The sequence below is a fragment of the Ailuropoda melanoleuca genome, chromosome 11 (genome assembly GCF_002007445.2).
Source record: "Ailuropoda melanoleuca isolate Jingjing chromosome 11, ASM200744v2, whole genome shotgun sequence".
Classification (NCBI taxonomy): Eukaryota; Metazoa; Chordata; class Mammalia; order Carnivora; family Ursidae; genus Ailuropoda; species Ailuropoda melanoleuca.
Genome location: NC_048228.1, coordinates 72,026,892 through 72,050,280, shown reverse-complemented (window position 1 = coordinate 72,050,280; position 23,389 = coordinate 72,026,892). Strand labels below are relative to the sequence as shown.

Genomic DNA, 23,389 nt, shown 5'->3' with positions numbered 1-23,389 from the left:
CTAATAATTATTAAAATACCTATTTTGGAGGGGACGAGACTGAGGCTCAGGTGTGTACCACGTTCGTGGGCAGAGCTAGCATTAGACCCACGCAGTCTGGCACCCCGATCCAGACAGCGGCTTTCTTCCTGTTGCTGAGCCAGGGTGCAGTTCCCCAGGCAGTAGAGAGAAAGCCGAAGGCAACCAGAGCGAAGGGCATGGAGGTAGTGAGGGGGATCGTTTGGGTACTGGAGAAAGTACATACCGTGCATAATTAAACATCGGGTAATAAGCAGTCTCCAAAAAATATTCCCAAAGGGCCACACGTGAATAATAACAAGTTTATAGGGACCCACTGAAGTTACTGCTGAACTGAATGTCCTCGGTAAGCAAAGAGCAACTTACCATGCACGAGTCGACCGTGCCTGACTCATAGCCAGCACATATCATCCGCGCGGTGATGGTCTTCATGTCGAAGTAGGACTGGCACTGCTCCAGGGAGATGATGCGGACCTCCCCCTCTTGCAGCTTAAAAGGCACTGGGGATTTTAAAGAAAGAAAAAGAATCAAAATATGTAAAAGGGCGAAATGACTCACAAATGAGGCTAGCTGTATGTGAAATCATTACATTTGTATGCCCAGAGAACCATAGTCTTTACTTAAAATGCCATTTCAAAGACAAGGCTTATCTGGCATCAGAATTTTCAATGAGAAGTGTTGATAGTGATCATCTAGTCAAACTCCTTTATTTTACTAAAGAGAAACTGAAGCTCAGACTGATCAGTAACCTGGTTAGGTAACTTGGCTCTTGTTTTTCCCCTCTTAATATATGCTTCAACAAGAACAACAGCTACAACAAGGAAAAGAAAAATAATCAAGCCAGAGCACTGCCCCAGACGGAGGGTTAGACCAGCACGCCCATCGGGTCTAATGCGAGGAGGGGGACTTTATCTTAGGTTTAAAAAATAGGTCTCACCATGTGCTACCATGGCCATTACCGGAGGTAAGAACCTTTAATCCTAGAACGGATGACAGAGAGATGTCAAGAGGGACAAAGCTATCCCTTACTGTGAGCAGAGGGAACATGCAAATTCTAAGTTCTCACAGAATAATAACGGGTTTCTTGAAGCATAATCCTTTGTTATTTAGACCTGCAAAATTATACCTATTGTTCTCCGTTTAGATAGTGAGCATGAAGCAGTGTGTATATATGTACAGGGTAGCTGATAGGAAGAAAGAATCATATCTGGAAAATCAATATGATGAAAACAATTTCAATGACTTGTCAAGAGAATGGTAATACGAACCATCACTAACGTTTATTGGGTGCTAGTCATAGGCCTGGACCTGCACGCAGTGTTTTCCGGGCCTGCTGTCTTTAATCATTCCAATACTCCTGTGACTTAGACGGTTGTTATTATTTTTTTCCATTTTACCGTTAGCTAGGAAGTCAGGGTCAACCAGACCTAAGTGAATTCAGACCCCCACCCTTCATGCTACACCATGTACGTGGTTCGTGCGATGCTACGTGACTGCTCTGATTTGGATGTGGATACTGTAGAAACAAGACAAGTAGGGGCGATATAAGGTATATTCTGCTGTTATATGACATCACAGCGCTAATTATAGTTTTGAAACACGGAGGTCCGCAGGAATGGTGACGTCATACATCCAACACCGCCTTCGAAGATCTTCCACGTGAGCGTTTCAGAAGTCAATGACTCATTTCTGTCTTTTGGCTTTTTCCTTCTGTTGTCAGTTGATCATATAGAAAAGAAACTCAGCTTAGCCCAAAACTTATCTAAGATTTAAGGGGGAAAAAAACAAAACAAAACCGAACCCGTCCTTCAAATTGGCAGTTGCTAAGGTAGATACCAGGACACCGACACACGTCACCGTTCCCGAGAGCCACGGGTTTACCCTTGATAGAACCAGAGAGGTCAGGACGTACTGTTGAAGAAAATACCTCATTGATTACATTCTTATTCTAAGCTTTTAATAAGTCAAACAAAATGAGAGGGTCCATTATGGGGACCGGGAGTAAAGCGTACAAATTCTTTAATGTGTATATGTGTTGTATGTTTAAATCACCTAGGGAGCCAAACTCCTTTCATCAGTTTAAGAAGGCAAATAGCAAATCAGTTTTCTCTCTGGACAGACTTAGAGGTTGTGTTATAGATGCCGACAAGACCAAATCATAACGCAGAATTGGAAATGGGACCGTGCAGCTTGACTGGGGGACTGGAACAGCCTAGCCGCTCGAGAGACGCTCCGAGGGACGCTGCCTGCAGGGTGGGAATCGGTGGTAGAGACGGTCTGAAGCCAGGATGACCCACAGACCTCTTGCATGGCGGCTCCACATGGGTAGTGAGTGGCTCCCTGAAGAGACAATCTGAGGCGTGCAGAAGGATTTTTGAGGCTGCCTCTGAGCGTGGCAGGTGTAAGTCCTGACATCTCCCCTGTGCGTGGGAGGGGAGGGTGACACAGACACCTACGATTTACCATTTGTGGCTACACTTCTCAAAGTGAAAATGGGAAATTGGGACCAAAGCCCGGAGGTGACGCAGTGGTTTTCACGTACACACGGAAAGGCACGTGCTCGCGAGGCTCCTGACTTACTTTTGTTGCCCATGTGGCCCCAGCCCGTGATATAGCAGTACGTGTCGGGTTCCAAGGCCTGCCCCGAGCCGGGCAAGCAGACCGGCCGCACGTAGCTGGTTTCGTCGACGTCCTCGCTGAGCTCCACGACGCTGATGTCATAGTCCACCACGGCGCGGCTGTAGCGAGGGTGCAGGACGATGGTCTTGACCAGGCGCGTCTGCATGAACGTCGACGGGTGGTCTAGATTGTTGATGCCCAACACCACTTTCCAAACGGCGGCGTTCTCTCGCCTAAAAGAACGAATTCAAGAGCTCGTGGCATCTCAAACTCAATTTTACATTTTGAAGTTTACATGTGATTTTGAAAATATCTTATTTATGTAAATAATGGCTCTTTCCATGCCCAACATATTTATAGAAGGGGCATTTCTATAATGGCCTGAGCAATTTGTAAATAGGTATTCTCGTGGAACACAAAGCTCATGCTTCTAGAATGGGGCTATTCCGGAAAATAAAACTTGTTTCAGTTTGAAAGGCAGGCAGGGGGGTTCCCTGCTACACTGAGTGGGAAAAATAATAAGACACGAAGAAGAGAGAGGAAACTCTGGCACATGGAGAGTCCTGAAATTTAAGTGAGTGACGTGTTTTAAGATGGTTTGACTAGAGTAATCCCAGCAAGTGTTCAAAAACAATGCAGTCTGAGACTGACCACTGGAAGTCGTGAATCACCTCTTTAAGCCTTTGGCTTGAAATTTCCAAAAGGTTCCCCTGAAAAGTTGCCATTTTTCTAAGTCACTTAATCCTTCTTGGAGGAATATCTTAGCTTTGGCTTTTCATTCTCCTTCCTTTTCATTTTTCCGTTGGTCTCCTCTTCTCGGCTCTCAAGTCTATGTTGACGTGCCCCAGGGCTCTACTGTCAGTCTTCTTATTTCCTACTCAGCCCCTTAAAGATTTCATTGAGTCCAATGGGTTTAAATGCCACCAAATCCTGGTAACTCCCAAATGTGTACCTCCACCCTCCCTCCTGTGCTGCACACTTAAATACCCAATTATCTACTCAAAACACTCGAGGCCCTTCCCTTTCTGTTCTCTCAGCTCCCATATGGTTCCCACTTTAACTCCTTCTCTTCTTCGAGGTCTCAGCTCAAATACCACCTCCTTACAGCTGTCCTCCTTGGCCACCCAGTCTAGGCTTTATTCTGCCACATCACTCTCTACTCTTGACCCTGCTTTGGTTTTCATCTCATTGATATCAATGATATTAACACATCTGTTTGTCTGTTCTCTGCCTTGCACCCAGCATGTAAGTTCTGTGAGACCAGGGCCTTGGTTGGTCCTGTTCCCGGCTGCCTTCACAGGGCCTGGGAACAAGTATGCCGTAGGTTCTCAACAAGTATTTGTTTAATGATGGCTCAATGAATGTTGTTTCAAAACAGTTACTAATGCCCAAATCCAGTCACCTAGGCAAGGTCTATTCTTCATCAGTCCCTCCACCCTCTCTTCCATTCCCAGTCCCAGTCCACTCTGGAGGACCAGAGTGGGTCAGGAACAAAGGAGTGGATGTGTAGAGGACTGCAGTGCTGGTGGACCTTACTTTGTGGACATTCCCTTATATGGGGGTAGTGTGAGCCGTGCCACCACTGTCTCCACTTGGGAGCTTGCCCAACTAAAGTAGGTTGATTTGACCCACCAAACAGCTATTTTTTAATCCAGGCTGAGGCTTTTAAATACCGATTTTCTGGGCATCACCCCACGTCAATTGAAAGTTTTGGGCTGGGGCCTGGGAATTCATATTTTTAAGAGCTCCCTAGGGAGTCTCAGTCACCCACATTCCTCCTTCCTTGGCAAGCTTTTCTTCATTGTGTTCTCATGCATGGCAAAGATTCAGAAGGCTGAGATTTCAGAAAGGTTAGGAAAGAAGTGGCCAAGGTCAGCATTCGACCTGTTTATGGCATTGCTGGAATCTTGGAGCACACTACTGAAAGACTGCTCTACATGGCCCATACATTCTATCCTTTTGCCATTGTAAAAAGTAATAATTTTAAGACTATACAGACAGGAATCGATGTCCTTCTTTGAATGTAGACATAGATATAGGTATTAGCTATAGACATATAGGTAGGTATAGATTTATGGCAACTCCTCCATGCCAAACATTGTGCAGGGATTACAACAAGCGAGAAAGACAGAGGATTCCCACCCACACAGACTTTAGAATTGAGTGAAGATGAACAATTAAAGAAATAATCATAGTAAAATGCAGGAAGCACTATCTCAGGAGCATTACAAGATGATATTACAGGAGACTTATTTTTCATTAAATAAAGCCATCATTCAAAGAACCTGTCTTTCTTCTTTCTTTCTTTTCTTTTCTTTCCTCCCTCTCTTCCTTCCTTTCTTTCCTTCCTTCCTTTCTCTTTCTTTCTTTGTTTCTCTCTCTTTCTTCTTTCCTTCTTTCTCTCTCCCTCCCTTCTTTCTCTTTCTCTCCCCTCCTTCCCTCGCCCCTACACTTCCTCCCTTTCCTCCCTTCCTCTTCCTCCCTTCCTTCCCTCCTTCCCTTGATATTTCCATTTTTACATCTACAGAAGTAAGTGCATGACTATTTGAGAAATTCAATATTCACTTGAGATTCTATTATTTAAGGCATCTGAAACCAAGCAACAATTTATTTCAAATTTCTGCCTACTTAATAGCTTCTTGACCTTGATTCAGAGCTACTAAATTTTGCTTCTAACAAATATTCACCCATTTTCCTAAATCACAAGCAGTATTTCAAACAGTTGAACACTGCAAATTATTTTTAACAAGATGAAATAACATAAATTTCAGACTTAATTACTATATTGTGTTTAACAGTGAAAAATATAACTGCTAAATGCTATTAACTTCTATCTAGTAGTTTATTGCCATACAAGCTACTGTCCTTATAGCATTAACATCACCAAAAACAAACAAACAAACCAAAGAGTACACAGGAAATTCACATGATTTTTGTAATCAGTGAGGATATTGTTCTTTTTCCATTTTATGAGTGTGATGGAAAAAATAAAGTCTCTTCTAATGTTTGTTTGTTTGTTTTTCTAAGTCTGGCAAAAACCAGGAAAAACCACAACCCGTTGTTTGAAATGGGCATGTGAGTGAGGGAACTGTGTATCAATGTATGTATACAGGCATATTAAACACATGCTGGAAAGAATGAGTCAGGAATAATGGCAGAGACAGCCCCATCTTGGTGGAAGCAAAAAGGGGAAAGAAAATTTAGGTCTACATGAATGCCACATGAGTCTAGTTTCAGTTCATATTACCCCCCATGGAGAAACCCGTAGGAACAAGCTATGTTCATATGGGCTTTTCAATGAAAAGTGTTTTGAGCAAAAAAGAAAAAAGCCAAGTACAGCCACGAAAATATTCAGCATAGGGGGGATTTTTTTTTAAGATTTTTTATTATTTATTTGACAGAGAGAGACAGCCAGTGAGAGAGGGAACACAAGCAGGGGGAGTGGGAGAGGAAGAAGCAGGCTCCTAGTGGAGGAGCCTGATGTGGGGCTCGATCCCAGAACACTGGGATCACGCCCTGAGCCGAAGACAGACGCTTAACAACTGAGCCACCCAGGTGTCCCTAGGGGGGACTTTTTCAAACTGAGCTGTCAGACCTCAAAGCAGCAGCACAGAGAACTGGAACATCCTTAAAGAAGTTTCTGCAGAGACCCCTCATGCTCTGGGAGGGACGAAGCAAGCAGAGGGGAAGCCCAGTGAAAAGCCACCAATCACAATGAAAATGGCTGAGGAAGATGTTAAGAGACCTTTTTTCCCTTTCATTTAAGCTCCAGATGGCATTTCTTTGTCTGAAATTCACATTTATGGTCTAATTTGCCTCATGTCTATACTGCTGCTTTAATAATGGACACACTTTACAGAGAACATAGAGATAATATGATTTGAATGTAGAATTCTTCACTCATCAGCTCTAGAGAGAGAAAGCCCAGCTACATATACAGCTTAGACAACATGCAGGGAAATTTATACAAAATTGCAGGCACAATGTCCCTGGTCATAAGAACCAGTCAATCTGGTTTACAATTTGTCAGCCTGAACCCTAGTTTAGACACAAAAATGCCACATCTTTAGTTACTTCAACTAGCCAGGTTTAGAGATTTTCCATCTTCATCTTTTCTTAAGAGCATAAAATTCCCCTTTCTTTCATCCTTTCTGGTTTTGCTTTAATATCTTATATTTAACATTTATCATTTTAAGAAAAGAAAATTAATATTTATAATTAATACCTGTGATAGAAACCACCCTATTTTTACAAGTCTTACTCCAGAAATAGCATAGCTAAGTTATGATTTAGAGGTAGTTTGAAGGTGACCAAATCTGCACTAAGAAATATCACACAATGGCATCATTGCTGTTCTATAATCTCACAACCCTCTTACTTTTTTAAATTAATTAATTAATTTAATACAGAGAGAGAGAGCACAAGCAGGGGGAGCGGCAGGCAGAGGGAGAAGGAGAAGCAGGCTCCCTGCTGAGCAAGGAGCCCAACGTGGGGCTTGATCCCAGGACCCTGGGATCATGACCTGAGCTGAAGGCAGTTGCTTAACCAACGGAGCCACCCAGGTGCCCCAACCCTCTTACTTTTAATATTGTGCTCGGCCTTTGGTATTCATAAAGGGTTCTCTGCACCACACCCAGGGAACAGACTTCAGAATGGGGTGATCAGAGAGCAAATATGTGAAGGGAGCAGGTGGAAGTCAGAGCAGAGTGTGTCAAAGCACAGGCTGTGCCCGTTTGGAGGGTCATCCACTTCTCCGCTCCTGCTTATTACTGTCACGTTGGAATGCCGGGGAGGACCTGACTTTTTGAATGTTCGAGGGAAGCCAGAGTTCTGGATTGCTGTTAAGGTATTACAGTTTTAAGTGTTGCCCCCCCAAAAAGCAATACAATAAGCAAAATAAACTAGCAGCCGGGGTTTACAGTCGTGTAAGAGCTCTTCTTCATAGCTTGTCTAGTATTTCTGTACACATTATTTCAAGTGATCTTCTTGCCAACTGTGAGATGTAACAGGAATTCTTTTTGGTTTTTTTTGGTTTTTTTTTTATTGTATTATGTTAGTCACTATACAGTACATCCCTGGTTTTTGATGTAAAGTTCGATGATTCATTAGTTGCGTATAACACCCAGTGCACCATGCAATATGTGCCCTCCTTACTACCCATCACCAGTCTATCCCATTCCCCACCCCCCTCCCCTCTGTAACAGGAATTCTTAGCCCATTTCAGAGAAGAGAAAGCAGGGACTCATAGCAGATGAATGACTCATCTAAAGTTACAGAGATAGCAAGTGATGGTAACAGACCGGAATGCTGGTCCTTTAAACCCCCAGACCACACCTTTTCTACCAAACTTCTCTGGAACAAAAAGAAAGGTCCACAGACATCTACATGGGAATCAGGTATCCGCTGCAGAAAAGCATGTCACATGGTGGACTTACTGGTGAGTGATAGGACGGCAGACAGCAGGAAGAGATCTTTTTTCTGAACATATCTCCCAGACATAATGGGGAGCGAGCCACTTGTGGTGAAATTACAGAAAGTGAACATTCCTGTTATCCCAGGGTCCAAAAAAGCAAGAGAGAAGGGTAGTCAGATACATATCCTAGAAATTCAAGAATCAGATTTCAGAATGGGGAGGGGGGAAATGCAGACATGATATTGTATCCAGGGACTCTTAAAGCAAGTACAGATCAAGAGAGATGAGAGAATTCAAACGCCAAATTCTGACGCTACCATCCCACATGACCGCAATAAGAAAATGAAGGAACAGCAGAAGAAGAAACGTGATCCCAGGATCCCAGAGCTTCGCAACTGGAAACTAGCACAAAAGAGTGGCATGTAGTGTAGCCATTACTGGAAAGTCTTACTCGTAGACTGAGCAGGGGTTTGTTTAAAAAGGAGAAAAGTAAGAAACATAAAAATGGCTTCTCTGCAAAATAACGTGCAAGAACAAGGAAGGGACAATTTCTGTCTGTGGCAAATAATATTAGTAAAGAGCTAAGATAAAACAGAGTGGTTTGGAGTTTGCTTCCAATTTCTCCAGAGAGGATGTTCTTCAGACAATATGCAGAAGATCCATCTTCCCTTTGATAAGACATACAGGTGCTTGATACCTGACAGTGTTGAACTGATGTGTGGTCTAAGATTTGGGAGGACTCAGTGAGACATCTTTGACTTTCAGTAGATGAATTAACATTTCTAGTTTCAGCCAAATTATAGTCCTAACTACTAAAAGAACTGCACATATAATTACTAAGAAATATCTAGAAGGGGTTGGTTAGTCAGTTAACAAATATTTATGAAAGACTGCCATATGCCATGCTGGAAGAAATGAAAACACAAGGGTGAGGAAGACAGACCGTTCATGCCCTCAGAGACCTTTCATTCTACTGCACTAAAGAATATATAAAGAAATAAGATTATCTTGGGCACTTAAAAGTGACAAAATAGGGTTATATGATAGATGACTGAGGCGGGCGGTTTCACTGTAGCCATGATGGTTAGGGAAGGTCTTTGACAAAGTCATACTTAGAGATTTTAATGACTAGAAGGAGGTAGTTTTGTGACTCTAACTGCAAAAGCAACAAGTTCAAATGTCCTGAGGTAGAAATGAGCTTGGAGGATTTCAAGCACACAAAGAAGGCTAGATGTCTGCAGCCCAGTGAACCATGGGAGAATAGGGGGAGATGCAGTCCAAGAGGTAAGATCAGATCTTGAAAGGCCATGATGAGAAGATTTTATTCTTGTTACAATGGGAAGGGTTTTGATCTTGGACTTGATCTTGGACTTCTAGCTTCCAGAACTGTAAGATAATAAAATTCTGTTGTTCAAGCCACCCAGTTTATGGTATTTTGTTACGGCAACCCTAGGAAACCAATGTAATAGTGAAGACCTGGTATGATGTTGGCTTAGACTAGGATTATAGCATGAAGATGGTGAGAGATGGTTGAGTTAATTTGGAAATTACAGAAATTATGACTAGAGTAAATGTGAGAGGAATTAAGGATGATTCTTAGGTGTGGTGAACCAATGGATAATGATGATTTTTACTGAGATGGGGAAAGTTTGTGAGGCACACAATTATTTGATCAGTGGGAAGGGTAAGGAATCAAATTTTGCTTTGGCCACGTAAAGTAGGATGTTTATTACACATTCAAATGGACAGTTCATCTAAGCAGTTAAATATACATGTTTATTTTTTTAAATTTTTTATTACGTTATGTTAGTCACCAAAGAGTACATCATTAGTTTTTGATGTAGTGTTCCATGATTCATTGTTTGTGTGTAACACCCAGTGCTCCATGTTTAAAAAGTCAGTGGGTAGGGGTGGTGGTTGGGAAAAATCTGGGCTGGGCTGGAGATACAAGTTTGGAAGTCATGAATAAATGTATTATGTTCATATTTTATATTCAATTGTGATATTCATAGTGATATTCATATCAATACTGGATATTCATATTTGTTCAAATACCTGTATTTGAAACCATATTATTAGATGACTGTATACAGATAAGAAAGCCAAGAATTGGGTTCTTGTCTTAGCTCAGGATGCTATAACAAATTATCATAGACTGAGTGACTTAAATAACATACATTTATTTCTCATAGTTCTGGGCCCTGGAAGTCCAAGAACAAGGTGATAGCATGGTTAGGTTCTGGTGAAGACACTCTTCCTGGTTTACAGATAACAATCTTCTTTTTGTAATCTCATATGGCAGAAAAAGGTAGCAAGCTCTCTTCCTCTTCCTAAATGGGCATTATTCCAATTATGGGGTTTCCACCTTCATGATTTAATTACCTCTCAAGGGCCTCACCTCTTAATTCCATTCTGTTGGAGGTTAGAGTTTCAACATGTGCATTTGGAGGGGAAACAGAGCCTGTAATCCATAATAGCTCTGGAGCATTAAAGCATTCCTTTTATAAAAGGAAGAGATGGAAAAAGAGAAAGAAATGGGTAGGCTGGTGAAGTAAGAGGAAAAGAACAATATTTTTTTTAATTCTAAAATAAAAGTGAAGAAAATATTTCAAGAAAGACGTAGTGATGAAATACTAGGGAAGGTTCCAGTAAGTTGGAAACTGGAAAGTCACCATTGGATATGGCAAGATGGAAGTCATCAAAGACTTCACCATATCTATGCCATACCTGTGATGACCTTGACGAGAGCTCAACCACAATGGGTTGAGGAGAAAATGGGAAGTGGAAAAGGGGGGACGGTGACTGTAGGAAAGTCTGTCAGGAGTTTTACTGTGATTCCCAGCCAAAACGAGCAATAGTTGATAAGAGATGGAAAATCAAGAGGAGGGACCTCACGTTGGTGATATCAAGGCATGTTTGTTGAAGAGAATGATACAGCAAAAAGAGAAATTGATGATGCAAAATAGAAATGATGATTTTAAAAATAAAGTCTTTACAAAGATGAAGGAGGATATGATTGTCTTGGAAACAGAGACACATCTTCCAACCTAACTCAAGGGAAAGAACGGGATGTGGCCATATTTACAGGTAATGTATTGGGATTAAGGGTAAAACAAGGTGAAATATATGATAGTGTCTGATTTCTCCACGAAGTATGAGGTGAAACCAATGGAGGGTGATAGGAGTCAGGGAGAGAGGAGAAGATGTCAGAGAGTTGTCTCTGAGAATAGGAAAGTGACTTTACTGTGGAGGCATACTGGAAGTGTCCCATATTGTTAGATGCGTATTTGAGATTCATGATCATATATTTTATGTGAGCTCAGTTAGCAGTCAGGTTGTGTGGTATTTTTCAGCAATGGTTAGGTGTTCAGGTGCAAATGCAGAACATGGTAGGTAGCTGCACGACTAGAAGAAACACATACGTAACTACAAAGCTTAAAAGGGGAGGAGCTTCCAGTTTCTGTGAGTCCCAGAAACTATGAGGTTTAGCCCACATTTTAAGCCAACTTCTGGCCACATCCTAAACCCATATATTTTCCACTGGAGAAAGGAGGATGAGAGAGAATATCTCCATAGGAGGCAGCACAGTGGCAAGCGTGGAGTCGGGTCATTGTCACCAAGGACTTTTTTAAAACCACACTTGCTTACTCTTCAGAGCTACTTGAAAATAGTGCCCCAGGGGAGTTATGGATTCAAAATGGAGACTTTCTGCTTTAGTGGACACTATAACTGATGGGAATGGACCAAATCGCTTAGGTTGATGGAACAGAAAAACAAATTGTGAATTACCGGCACATTTCATAAACACCTAGAGATAAAGAAGGAATCATGAGGGCACAACGTGATTTAACTTTTAATAAAAAGTCAGACCAAGCCTCTCACTTCCTTTGTACACTAACAGACTGCTAGGCCAGGAGAGCTGGGCAAGCACAGTGATTTTGTTTTGTGGAGAAGGAGAGAGGGAGCTGTCCAGAAAGAGGAAGAAAGATGATTGAGTAATATTAAGGGTCTAACTGATGTTGAAAGTCACAGATGGTGCTGATCTGCACTCTTGGGTAATGTCCTCCCTCAGTTCTGAATAGCAAGAATATTAGGGTCAGAAAATGTGTTATTCACACCGACTCTTCTTTGGAGATCTGCCTGGTGTGTATGGCAGACAGATCCGGGGACAAAGACCTTGACGTTCTCAGCGAGAGGACTGACGTGATGAGCCTGGCACACAAGGTTAACTGAGAAGACAAAGGGCATGAGGAGGAGACGGGGATAGTGAAATCACTGGCGGACACATGCAGACCAGCAGCTGCAGTCCTGCTGGAGAGAAGAGCTGGTTGGGAGAAATCACGGCCTGGGTGACATGGCGGGGCGAAGGGTAATGGTCATAGAGTGAGGTGATCTTTTTTCATGCACATTTCCTGGAGAGGAATTAGATGCTTCTGACACTTATTACTTGTGGGCCAGCTTAGGAAGTTCAGCCTGAAGACTTTAAGAAGTGGGAGAAGGCAGAAAATTGCTTGTTAAATTACCCCTGACAGTCAAGGTCTTTCTTCCTCAGAAGTGTTGAAGTTGAGTTGTGATTAGGGCATAAGGGACTTGATCTGATCAGCTTAGTATCTCATATGTTTTAATTTTCATTTGGGATTTTTAAATACTTCTCCATGAAAGAGCAAAACAAACTTGTCTTTTTTTTTTTTTTTTTAACCAATATAATTAAAAGAGACAGGCTTGAGAAGACCTACAGATGGGTCACGCTGGGCCCTGCCAAAGTGTGGAATCAAAATACGAAGTGAATCCCATTAATTGCAGCAGCTGATGGCTCCAGCAGAGAATAAGGCTGACAATTAGAAGTTCTCAAAGCTTGCGGGCCACTGGGGAGATTGTAAAATGGAATCCGTTATTAGCACACATTCAAGCGGAGGCTTATTTGAAGTTGGGCAATTTCTAGGTTTTTATGGACAGGCCAGGTCCCTCTCGACACTTCTGTTAAGTTTAGTGTTCTGCTAAATTTCACCAAGACCTTTGATATAATATCCATTTCCTTCATTGTAAACACATATTTCTTCTCTATTAGAAGGTTTCTTCTTAACTTTACAGAGCTGTCAGTGAAAGAGAAAGCTTGGATACCACATACGGAAATGACAGAAGTGGCGTATGAACCTGGCTTAACTAGCACGTAAAGAGTATTATTCCTTTAAAGACCTGCTGGATTTATTTAGGTAATCATGTTTTGATGAATGTACTCTTGCTAGTATCATCTCTGCTTATCACAGAATTACAAATCAGAACTGGAAAATATATCTGGAAACATCTGGCCCCTTCCAAGGCAATAACACTGTCGTGTGTTTCCCGACATACTACACAGACTCTTCCAATCATTTTGGATCTTACACATTAAAAGTTCTCAAGAGGAGGTTCTGGTTTGATTTTTTAATATTTTATTTTCCCAAAAAGAGCAATCACCTGGATTTACACATTTCCATTTTAAAATCACTCACCACATTCTATTTTTTTTAAATGTCTGCCTCCTTACTAGGTTAGCACTCCAAGGAAGGAAACATGTATTCATCTCTGTAACCCCCCTGTAGAGCCAAGTTACATGCTGGGACTGTAGAAACAAGAGGACCAGTAGGTGAGTAGCTTTGTTCGAGAAATGTATTACAGTATTGTTAAGATGGTAGCAAGCTGGAACTAACCTGAATGTCCATCACCTGTGGAATAATAGAAAAAGTTATGGTAGATCTAGATAAGGGAATATCATTAAGTTTTGAAAAAGAATGAGCTAGAACTGCATCCACTGACTGAGAGGGAGATCCAAGATACACTGTTGTATGAGAAAAACAACTTAACTAACAAAAGCACAGGTTGTGATTCCAAATTGTTAAAGCAAACAGTGGCACCCTGTGAAAAATCTATGTGTTTATGGCTGTGAAGGAACATGGCTAGGCTGGAACAGGGGTTACCGTGAGGATGATGAGAAAGTAGAGAGAGTATGGAAGAAGATAAAAATACTGCCAGCAAAATGCAAAAATACTCATGCCATAAGGCAAAGGGAAAAGGCAGACTGCATGTTTTTGGCAGTAATTTTTTGAAAGAAAGTCTGACCTTTCTGAGAGCTCACTGATCAATGTCAGGCATGGTTCTCAAGGCTTTGCCTAAGACTATTTCCTTTACTGCCTGCACCCGCCCTGTGAGATAGGGACTGTTACTTCCCTCATGTCACAAGTGAAGAAACTGTGGCCCAGAGAAGTTAATGCATTGACCTGTGGTGACACAGGAAGTGGCAAAGCTAAAAATAAAACAAAAGGCAAAAAAAAAAAAAAAATTGCATTTTTTTTCTAGAAATTAACCCGATCAAATGAAAACAATTTAGTTTGGTGATAGAACTATGAATTATTTTGTTTTTAATTTTTGCAATTATTTAATATTTAATTTTACTTTGAAATAAAGTAAAATTATTTTTTAAAAATGGGGGGAAGGTGGTATGACAGTTTTTATTTTTTTATTTATTTTTTTAATGTAAAAATGTTTTAGAAGACATTTTATTTTATTTTTAATAATAATTTTTTATTATGTTATGTTAGTCACCATTTAGTATATCCTTAGTTTTTGATGTAGTGTGACAGTTTTTAAAACCTGTCCTCAAATCCTCCTCCTACTGAGAGGAGAGCTCTTTTGTTTCTTTGCTTTGGATCTGGGTGGGGCTTGTGAGGGCTCTGACCAGCCACATAGGAGAGGCACCGTGCGTCTTTGGAGGGTAAGTCTCCCCTTTGGAGAAGCTTTTTCATGGGGAACGCCAGCCACCATGGTGTACTAAGGTCCCAGCCCAACAGGCAGCACTGACTGCCTGACTTCCGATGGTTCTAGCCCTCAGCCTTAGAATCTTCCGGCGGAGGCCCCAGGCATGCTGATCAGAGACAAACTGCACCAGCTATGTCATGTCCAAATATCTGACGCCCAGGATCTTGTGTGAACATACTAAATGTTTGGGATTTTTTTGTTTGTTGTTGTTACTGTTTGGTTTGGGGTTTTTTGTTCCTAAAGTACCCAACAGATGGTCGGAATGGGAGAGGACCTTCTCCAGTGATGGTCGTCAATTTAGGGTAGGTTTGCCCTTTATCTTATTGTTGTGCTCCCTTAGGCACTGAAGTGGCTTCACAGAATGATTTATGCCTCTAAGAATGCCCAAGGGGCAAAAATGATCAAAGCCAAACAACAAAGTGCAGCTTACCCCTCGAAGCAGTGGGCAACTGTCAGGACCCACTTCTTGGCAATGAGGACACAGCCACAAATGTGTCCACTGGGTTCACTCTGCAGGGAACACTGCCATGGCCACCTTCCAGGGCGACTTGTCCGACCCCCAAGGATCCTCTTGTTCATTCGGGCAGCAGGGCGACGCCCACAGTCTACCAAGGAGCAGAAAAGACAGTGTGTGATTCACTGCCAAGCCCAGCGCCATCCTGGGATCTTTGCTGTTATGTGCAAGGTACTGTTTTTCCCCTAAGCCAACCCAGTTCCATTAAGTTCATATTCCATGGCTACACCACTAATTCTCTCACCTTGTTTAGTACACAGAAGAGAAATCTTACTTCTGCTATGACAAGCCTGCCTAGATTTGGAAACATAAAATGGCATAATGTTAAGTTACAGATTTATCATCCACTTCAAATACTTTACCAGTGAAAAGCAAGACACGGGTTCAACCGTTACCAGAGGTCACATTCTTTGAGTAACGATTATCTATGCTTCGTGCAGAAATTCTTGAGGCAGGGCTGTTGTCAAATATCACCTTGGAGGGGCGCCTGGGTGGCACAGCGGTTAAGTGTCTGCCTTCAGCTCAGGGCGTGATCCCGGCGTTAAGGGATCGAGCCCCACATCAGGCTCCTCCGCTATGAGCCTGCTTCTTCCTCTCCCACTCCCCCTGCTTGTGTTCCCTCTCTCACTGGCTGTCTCTACATCTGTCGAATAAATGAATAAAATCTTTAAAAATATATATATATCACCTTGGAAACAAGGGTATATGGAGGATGTGTACCTTTTTTTTTTTTAGCTTATTTAATATCATCATGATATAATTTCACATGGGTGGGAAAAGAAACTACTGTTAGCAAAGTTTCCTACATTATCGTGGCTGGTGGCACCCCCCCCCCAAAAGATTGACTCAAACCATGATTTTCAAAGTAGGGAGAGGAAGACGGGAGAATTGGGCTACTTCTTAGAATCTATGGTGGGAAAGGAGCATGTCAGATTTTTATGCTTACAGAGAGGGTGTTGGATGTCCAAGAGAAGTTGCAAATAGTTTGAGAGAAATAAAACATTGCTTCAAAAAGTTAGAGAACAGATAAAGGAACTAAATTTTTAGACTGGAAAAGAATCTTGACGAGATTATTATTATTATTCATGTAACTCTTGATGGTGGGGTCAGTAGAACTTAACAAGAAGTAAGTTCAGGAAAGAAAGACCTTTCTAAAAATCATAGTTAATCTTTAAAGGTAAGAACATGGACCATTTTAAACATCTATCAATGTGGCGCACAAGAGAATTCATTTTAGGGTACATTAAATTTTAATCACAAAGTTCCCTTCCAAGCACAAAGCATTTATTCACAGTATAAATTTTAAAAGCAAAAGACACTTTGGGACTGTCAAAAATACCATGATGCGCTTAGAATCCCAGACTTCTCAGGAAAAAAAACAATCCCTAAATATGTCATATCCACATTCTTTTTTGAGAATTTATTGTATTTTCATTTCTTGCTAAATCTGCATGCGGACATGTGTAATTATTTGTATCAATAAATTATATAATACAGAAAAAAGCTTTTCGCCTTCCCACAACCTAAAGTCTTGTCTCCTCCTTACCATCTTGTTATCCTTAATTTCCAAGTACCTGAAATTCATTTTGTTTACTAGGTTATAGTCTCTCTGTTCACCTATACAGTGTAGGTTCCTTGAGACGAGGGCCCTTGTCCCCCCCATTCATTCCTATCTCCCCTCACAACCTAGCACTGAACTTGGCAGAGAAGAGATACTCAATAATCAGTCGTTATTTGTTAGATTCCAAAATCACAACTTGTAGAAATGTGAGAAAACAGTAAAGACTATCTGTACCAATTTTACTTTATAGGAAATTGTGGTTATATAAGATCACAAATCTAGTTAGTAAGCCAGAAGGAGAACCAGTTCTGCCAACTCCCAATTTACAGTGAAATGCATGCATGTATATATGTGTGTACGTATGTATGTGTACATGCATGTGTGTATGTGTGTATGTATGTGTGTGTATGTGTGTGGGGGGTGCATGTGTGTGTGTGTGTGTGTGTGTGTATTTGTGTATGCATGTGTGTATGTATATGTGTATGCGTGTATGTATTAAACCTGAAAGGGCTTTTCTGGCATCTGCAATTTGGGGAAACAAATCACTCCGCTGAAAGATTCAGGTCATTGTTTTGAAGGAAGTACTTCAGAAATCTGGCTGCAGAGTTTGGTCTATGGGGAAATTTTCAAGACACTCTAAAGAGAAATGGTCTACCTTTCGATTTCTTCTTTGAAATTCTTAAGTGGTTTCTCTAGCACTTATTAAAAGCTTTGGAGTCAGATTAACTTGGTTTGAGTTGAGAGGCCACTGTGGGCTGTGAGTTTTGATCAAGTTATTTAAATATTCTGTAGCTATGACCCTATAATGTAACAAATACTAAATACGTGTGAATTCCTTCAATTTCCCTCCGTATTCCCATATCCCCATCCATAGACAAGGAAGACAGCCTTGTTCAAGGTGCCATGATTTTTTTAGGGAAAATTTCCAGAAGTATATTTTCAAGGCTACCTGATTATAGTTTCATTTTGTGTCAATTTTTTTTTCTCAGACTGCCCAAGTTTGACCAGTTCTCATTACTTCGATTCCCTGTTAACTAGTTCCAGGTAGCATCCGCAGGAGCTGCAGATATGAGAATTTGCTTTGAATGGGATGTGAAAAAAACTCCAAAATTAGAACCTAAGTTCCTCTTCCTTCCCCATGACAGTTTCTGTAATCATCATTAAAGAAACATGTAAATAGCAAGAGAAAAAATAATAAGAGAAAAAGAAGATAATAAGAGAAGAATAATAGGAGAAGAAAGGAGATAAAGCCAAACAATGTTGAAATATAAAGGCTATCACCATTTATGGAAGTTCTTTATTGACGTGATAAATTTGGATGATTTTAAGTTAGAAACAGTGGGAGATCCCTGACAATAGACTCTTGCTCCCTAATCCACTCTACACAGCTCCTGTGCAAGGGATCTTACCCTTTTACCAGCAGTTCATGCAAAGTGGTCCCATTGAGGCTCTCCCAGCTGGAGTGTAATGTCAGCCACAGCTGGTCTTGCTCCTGTTCCTGTACCAATTCGGTCACAGATGGTTCTCTAATATAAAGACAAATAACAATGACATATTCAAAGCACAATGATCTTTGACCAGGCAATATCATTCCTTAGCACTCATTCTTTCAAAAAGAAGCATTACATTGTAAGTCAGTATTTCAAGAGTGGGATTTGTATTAGAAATTTGGCATGGAATGTGATCAGCAAGAGAGGAAGCTACTAAAAGTATATGAAAGCAATAAAGATCCAAGTGGTTACAGCTATTTTAATCATTCTCTCTACTGACATGTATTTGAATTTTGTGAGGTGTTAGAATTCTAATATACATGATGTAAAAGTTCCAATACCTAAAAACAAGAGTAACTTTGGGCAGGGATCACAAAAAGTAAAATAGAATTTATCTGCCCGGGATTTTTTTTCCTCCTCTTTTCTTGCCCCATGTAATCCTGCATTGCAGCAATACCTTAAAGTAAATAAAATAAAAAAAATATAGAAGTAAGTAAAGTAAATGGATGGTCACTTAGTGTCTTTGATTTGGACAGTATAAAATTATAATGATGTTTTTCAACATATGCAAAATCTTCATGTACTAAAAATTAGGAAAAACTGGAAGACAGAGATAGGAGTTAACATTATTTTGCTCTTTACCCATATTCTTACTCAATTTGTACCTATACTTTCCTGTGAATGTCTCATTCAATCATTCTAATAAATACGGTTACACTGTATCCAAGATTTAAAGCCTTAGGTTTCAAATGTATTCAGGTTTTGTGTAAAATATTCTATTCTAAATGAAATAATTGGTTCTTTTAGGCAACCCATATTTGCAGAAAACCATTTGGACTTTCATCACCTAATGCCCAAGGGTAGAAGAGGTGGGGGAATTATTTAGATAGGAAGGAAGAGGGCTCCCTCCGAACCTGAAAGGAAACCAGTACTTTGCTGAAGTTGGAGGGGGGTAGAGAATTAAAATCAGATAGGCTCTATCTTTCTTTTCAAATAAAAGGTGAGCTCCTTCGATGAAAGCTGGGGGTGAGAGGGGTGCATGATGACGAGAAAAGTGACATGTATATGGACTTGTTCCCTGGTGGAATTGTTTGCAGAAACACATCAAAGATAAGTGAGATGAACGTAGAGGAAGGGAAAGAAAAATAAAATAAAATAAAATAAAATAAAATAAAATAAAATAAAATAAAATAATAAAATAAAATAATAAAAAAATAAAAACAGAGAGGGAGGCAAACCATAAGAGACTCTTAACTATAGGGAACAATCTGAGGGTTGCCGGAGGGGAGGAGTGTGGGGGGATGGTAACTGGGTGAGGGGCATTAAGGAGGGCACTTGAGGTAATGAGCACTGGGTGTTATATGCAACTGATGAATCACTAAATTCTACCCCTGCAACTAATAATACACTATAAGTTAACTAAATTGAATTTAAATAAAAAAATCTTTAAAAAGGCATCACATTGGGGTGCCTTGGTGGCTCAGTCGTTAAGCGTCTGCCTTTGGCTCAGGGCGTGATCCTGGATCCCTGGGATCGAGCCCCACATCAGGCTCCTCCACTGGGAGCCTGCTTCTTCCTCTCCCAACTCCCCCTGCCTGTGTTCTCTCTCTTGCTGGCTGTCTCTCTCTAAAATAAATAAATAAAATCTTTTTAAAAAATAAATAAAAAATAAAAAGGCATCACATAGAATTACCTAAGAGAAAAACATATTATTCATGTATTCAACTATATGCTTATAATCTAGATTTTGCTATCTTGTCAATGACTGCAAATACCTGTTTATGACATACACACCCCCAAAAAACCCAAAAAAAGATAAGTGAGAAGAATGGCACTTAGGGTTCAAATGAACGTGGAAACCCTGAACTTGTAGTAGCATCAAATTTGCAGGCTTAGTGACTTTCTTTTCCAATAACGAGATGCCATTTTTCCCAAAAAAAAGGGCGGGGGAGGAGATGGAGGGCACAGGAAGGGAAGCGAAGTTAGACTCAGTGGCATTAAAGGAAAAATTAACATTACAGCTGATTATTATTTTAAAACTATTGTAATCTCATAATAAAAACAAAAGGAACCAAACGTTCCCCAAATCCTTTTACTTTTAAAAAGAGGAAAGCCCTCTAAAGAGAACACTTGATGACAAAAAGCCAAAGAAAAAAACAAAGCAAAGTTCTTAATAATGAATGGATTCTAATCATTTGATTTTCCAACAGAGAGCATGAACCCTGACCACACTTTAAGAAGAATTCCACAAAACCGAAATTTATTTAGGAACTTGAATGAACTGTGGGATGACTGAAGACTTTGCAAAACCTACTGCAAAATGAGTTTTGTTTTCCTTGACCAAAATGAGAGTCTGGCTTTCCACCCATCTCAGAAGTTCTGGATGTGGAGGCACAGGCGAGAGGAAAGCTATTAAAAGTCAGACAAAGGTCACAAACGCCACTGACGGTGTTTCTCCTGATACCTGCATCCTAAGAATTCCTTTCTGCAGTTGAACAATTTGAGGGCTTCCTAAATCCAGGCATTTATCTGGCCAAAAGCCAAAGGAAGAGAAACTTCAGATTTGTTAATAAAGTCATTCTTTAGGGGGGTGTTTATCGGGCAAAAGGGACACGCACAAGGAGGTCTCTTTCAGCATAGGATTTGCACGATGGTGGATAGAAAAATCATGGCAAAGGACACTTCAGTCTTTCAACCCACAAAGCACCTTCAGTTGCCCTGAGAAAGGTCTCCACAGAGCATTGCACCTGGGATGTTTCTGCATTTCATTCATTAACCTCCAACAAGAAAGGCAATTTAGTCTGAATCTCTCAGTTATATCAAGTGGAAAATACAAGAAATTCATCATCAAGAAGAGAGGAATGTCATTAGAAAAATTAGTTTTCCATGAAATTCTTAAGCACTAGAATGCTTCTCATGCACAAAAATACATCTTTTCAGCACCAGAAATGTCATCCTATGGCTTATTAAAAAAATATCAGTGATTCCATATGGTTCCATTTCTGCCATCATACAGAATCAGAGCATCTGTGTGATTTCATTTTTTCTTATTTTTTCCTTAAATAATTTTTAAGGTTAGAAAAGTAATACTTATATATGAAAAAAACAACTAAAATAATACAATGAAAAAATATTCTTCACATCTCAAATGTGTAGAAACAGCCACTGTAAATAGCATTTGAGAGGATCTTTGCCAAGCTCTAGCTGTAATTCATGTATACATACTCTTTTTTTTTTTAGTCTATACACATTGTTCTGTGTTGTATTGATATATTTATATTTAGTGATTTATCTTGGAAGTCTTTCCATAATAATAGTGGACACTTGTGAACTGCACTGAAAGACAAACTCATTTCATCATATTTAATCTTCTCAACAATGTTGGAAAGTAGGCATTATTAGTTCCTATTTTGGAGATGAAAACATTGAGGCAAAAAGAGAATAAGTAACTTTCCCAAGGTCACACAGTGAGTAGACGGTCTGTGGTCTGAGGCCAGAGTACCACTCCTAACACTTTGAACACCACATGGTCCCCCTTCATTAACAGCACAAGTCCTGTTCCTTTGATAGCTGCCGGGTGTTACTATTACATGGCTGTGTGTATACTTACTTAGCCAACCCACTACTGATGTACACGTAGGTTGTTTCCAATTTTTGTTATAACAAAAAAGCAGCAGTTAACACTCTTAACTGTTCACCTTTTCCCTACATGCACAATTTCCTAGAAATAAAAATAATTTCCTAGAAATAAAAGTATCAAATCAAAATTTAAATTTTTGATTGTTTGAATTTTCCCTTGAAAGACTAATGCCAATTTACACATCATCAAGAATATATGTGTGTATGTGCTTTTTAACTTTTATAACTATGTGGATAATGAAAATAGTGCTATGAAAAGGTATCTGGAACTTAGCTGCTCAAATTTTGTTTGACAACTGGTAATGCATTTGACGTATCTTTTTCCATATTTTATCAAATTCAAGAAATCCTGTTGGGTAGAGAGCAAAGGAGCAAAAAAAAAAAAAAAAACCAAAAAAAACAGTTTAGCTGTGATTAGGCATCAAAGTCACTGTATCCTGAAAACGTGTGTGCGGGCGTGATGTGAGGAGCGCCGGGTGTTACACACTTGAACTCTACTTCTGAAACTGATGGTGTACTATATGTTGGCTAGTTGAATTTAAATAAATAAATAAACAGGTAAATAAATAAATAGACAAGTCCAACTGGGAAGAAAAAAAATAGTGTGTGCAGGGAATATAATCGGACCTAAGAGCTTCTGCAGTAGCAGTGAAATCATCTAGAGAAGGACATGAAGAACCGTCTACTCCAGCGCCCTCATCTGACAGCCTGCGAAAACCGAGACACAGGCACAAACCCACCCCAAACATTTGTGGGGCAAGCACTTGTGAGTAAGGGTACAAATGGAGGCCCACATACCCTATGTCTATATATGCTAGCTGTTATAAATCAAGTTAACAAGTTGTTAAAGAAAATGTATTCTAATCTTCCCATCCTGACAAACATATCTTTTAGGTTCAAATATAGGATTTTAGGTTCCTTGGAACAGTGGTTTTCTAACGTTGGTATTCGTCAGAATCCCCCTGTTACAGCAAAGCTCGTTGGCCCCATCCCCCAATTCCCTGATTCGCTAAGTCTGAGATCGGGCCCCCAAAGCAACCCTTCTCACAAGATCCCAGGTGCTGCTGCTGTTCTGGGACAAGACTCTAAAAACCTTGCTCTAGATCGTGGACCAGGCTCCAGGTGGGCATAACTCCTTGGTGGAAGACTCCTTGCCCCACCGGGTGAGGCAAGGCTCGGGAGGAAGGCCAGAGCGGCCCCTCTAAATCCGGGTTTCTCATCCTTGGCACTACTGACATTTTACACCAGGTAATTATTTCCTGGGTGGGGCTGTCGTGTGCTCTGTAGGACAATAAGCGTCACCCCGACTTCTACCCACTAGATGCTAGTAGCCACCCCAC

At 40.5% G+C, this 23,389-nt stretch overlaps 1 protein-coding gene and 1 long non-coding RNA gene across 12 annotated transcripts in view; one reads left to right on the top strand and one right to left on the bottom strand.

Annotated features, from left to right (window-relative positions):
• The window catches only part of CORIN (corin, serine peptidase), a 228,166-nt gene that overhangs the window by 2,843 nt on the left and 201,934 nt on the right, over nucleotides 1–23,389 (bottom strand). For 9 of the 10 annotated variants that reach the window (XM_034671855.1, XM_034671857.1, XM_034671858.1 and 6 more), the window contains 5 exons: nucleotides 18,330–18,446; nucleotides 15,604–15,653; nucleotides 15,276–15,450; nucleotides 2,599–2,870; nucleotides 385–518 (listed from right to left, as the gene is read on the bottom strand). In XM_034671855.1, the coding sequence (XP_034527746.1) occupies nucleotides 385–518; nucleotides 2,599–2,870; nucleotides 15,276–15,450; nucleotides 15,604–15,653; nucleotides 18,330–18,446 (748 nt within the window). Of the gene's footprint in view, nucleotides 1–384; nucleotides 519–2,598; nucleotides 2,871–13,191; nucleotides 13,756–15,275; nucleotides 15,451–15,603; nucleotides 15,654–18,329; nucleotides 18,447–23,389 lie in introns of those variants that run through there. The other variant, XM_034671865.1, reaches the window with a different exon arrangement.
• Nucleotides 11,712–16,862, top strand: LOC105236614. Of its 2 annotated transcripts, none has more exons than XR_855073.3 (4): nucleotides 11,712–12,419; nucleotides 13,142–13,263; nucleotides 13,581–13,676; nucleotides 15,362–16,862. It is a non-coding gene; the product is annotated as an uncharacterized LOC105236614 (long non-coding RNA). The 2 variants fall into 2 exon arrangements; XR_004628884.1 differs by having other exon boundaries at nucleotides 11,740–12,274.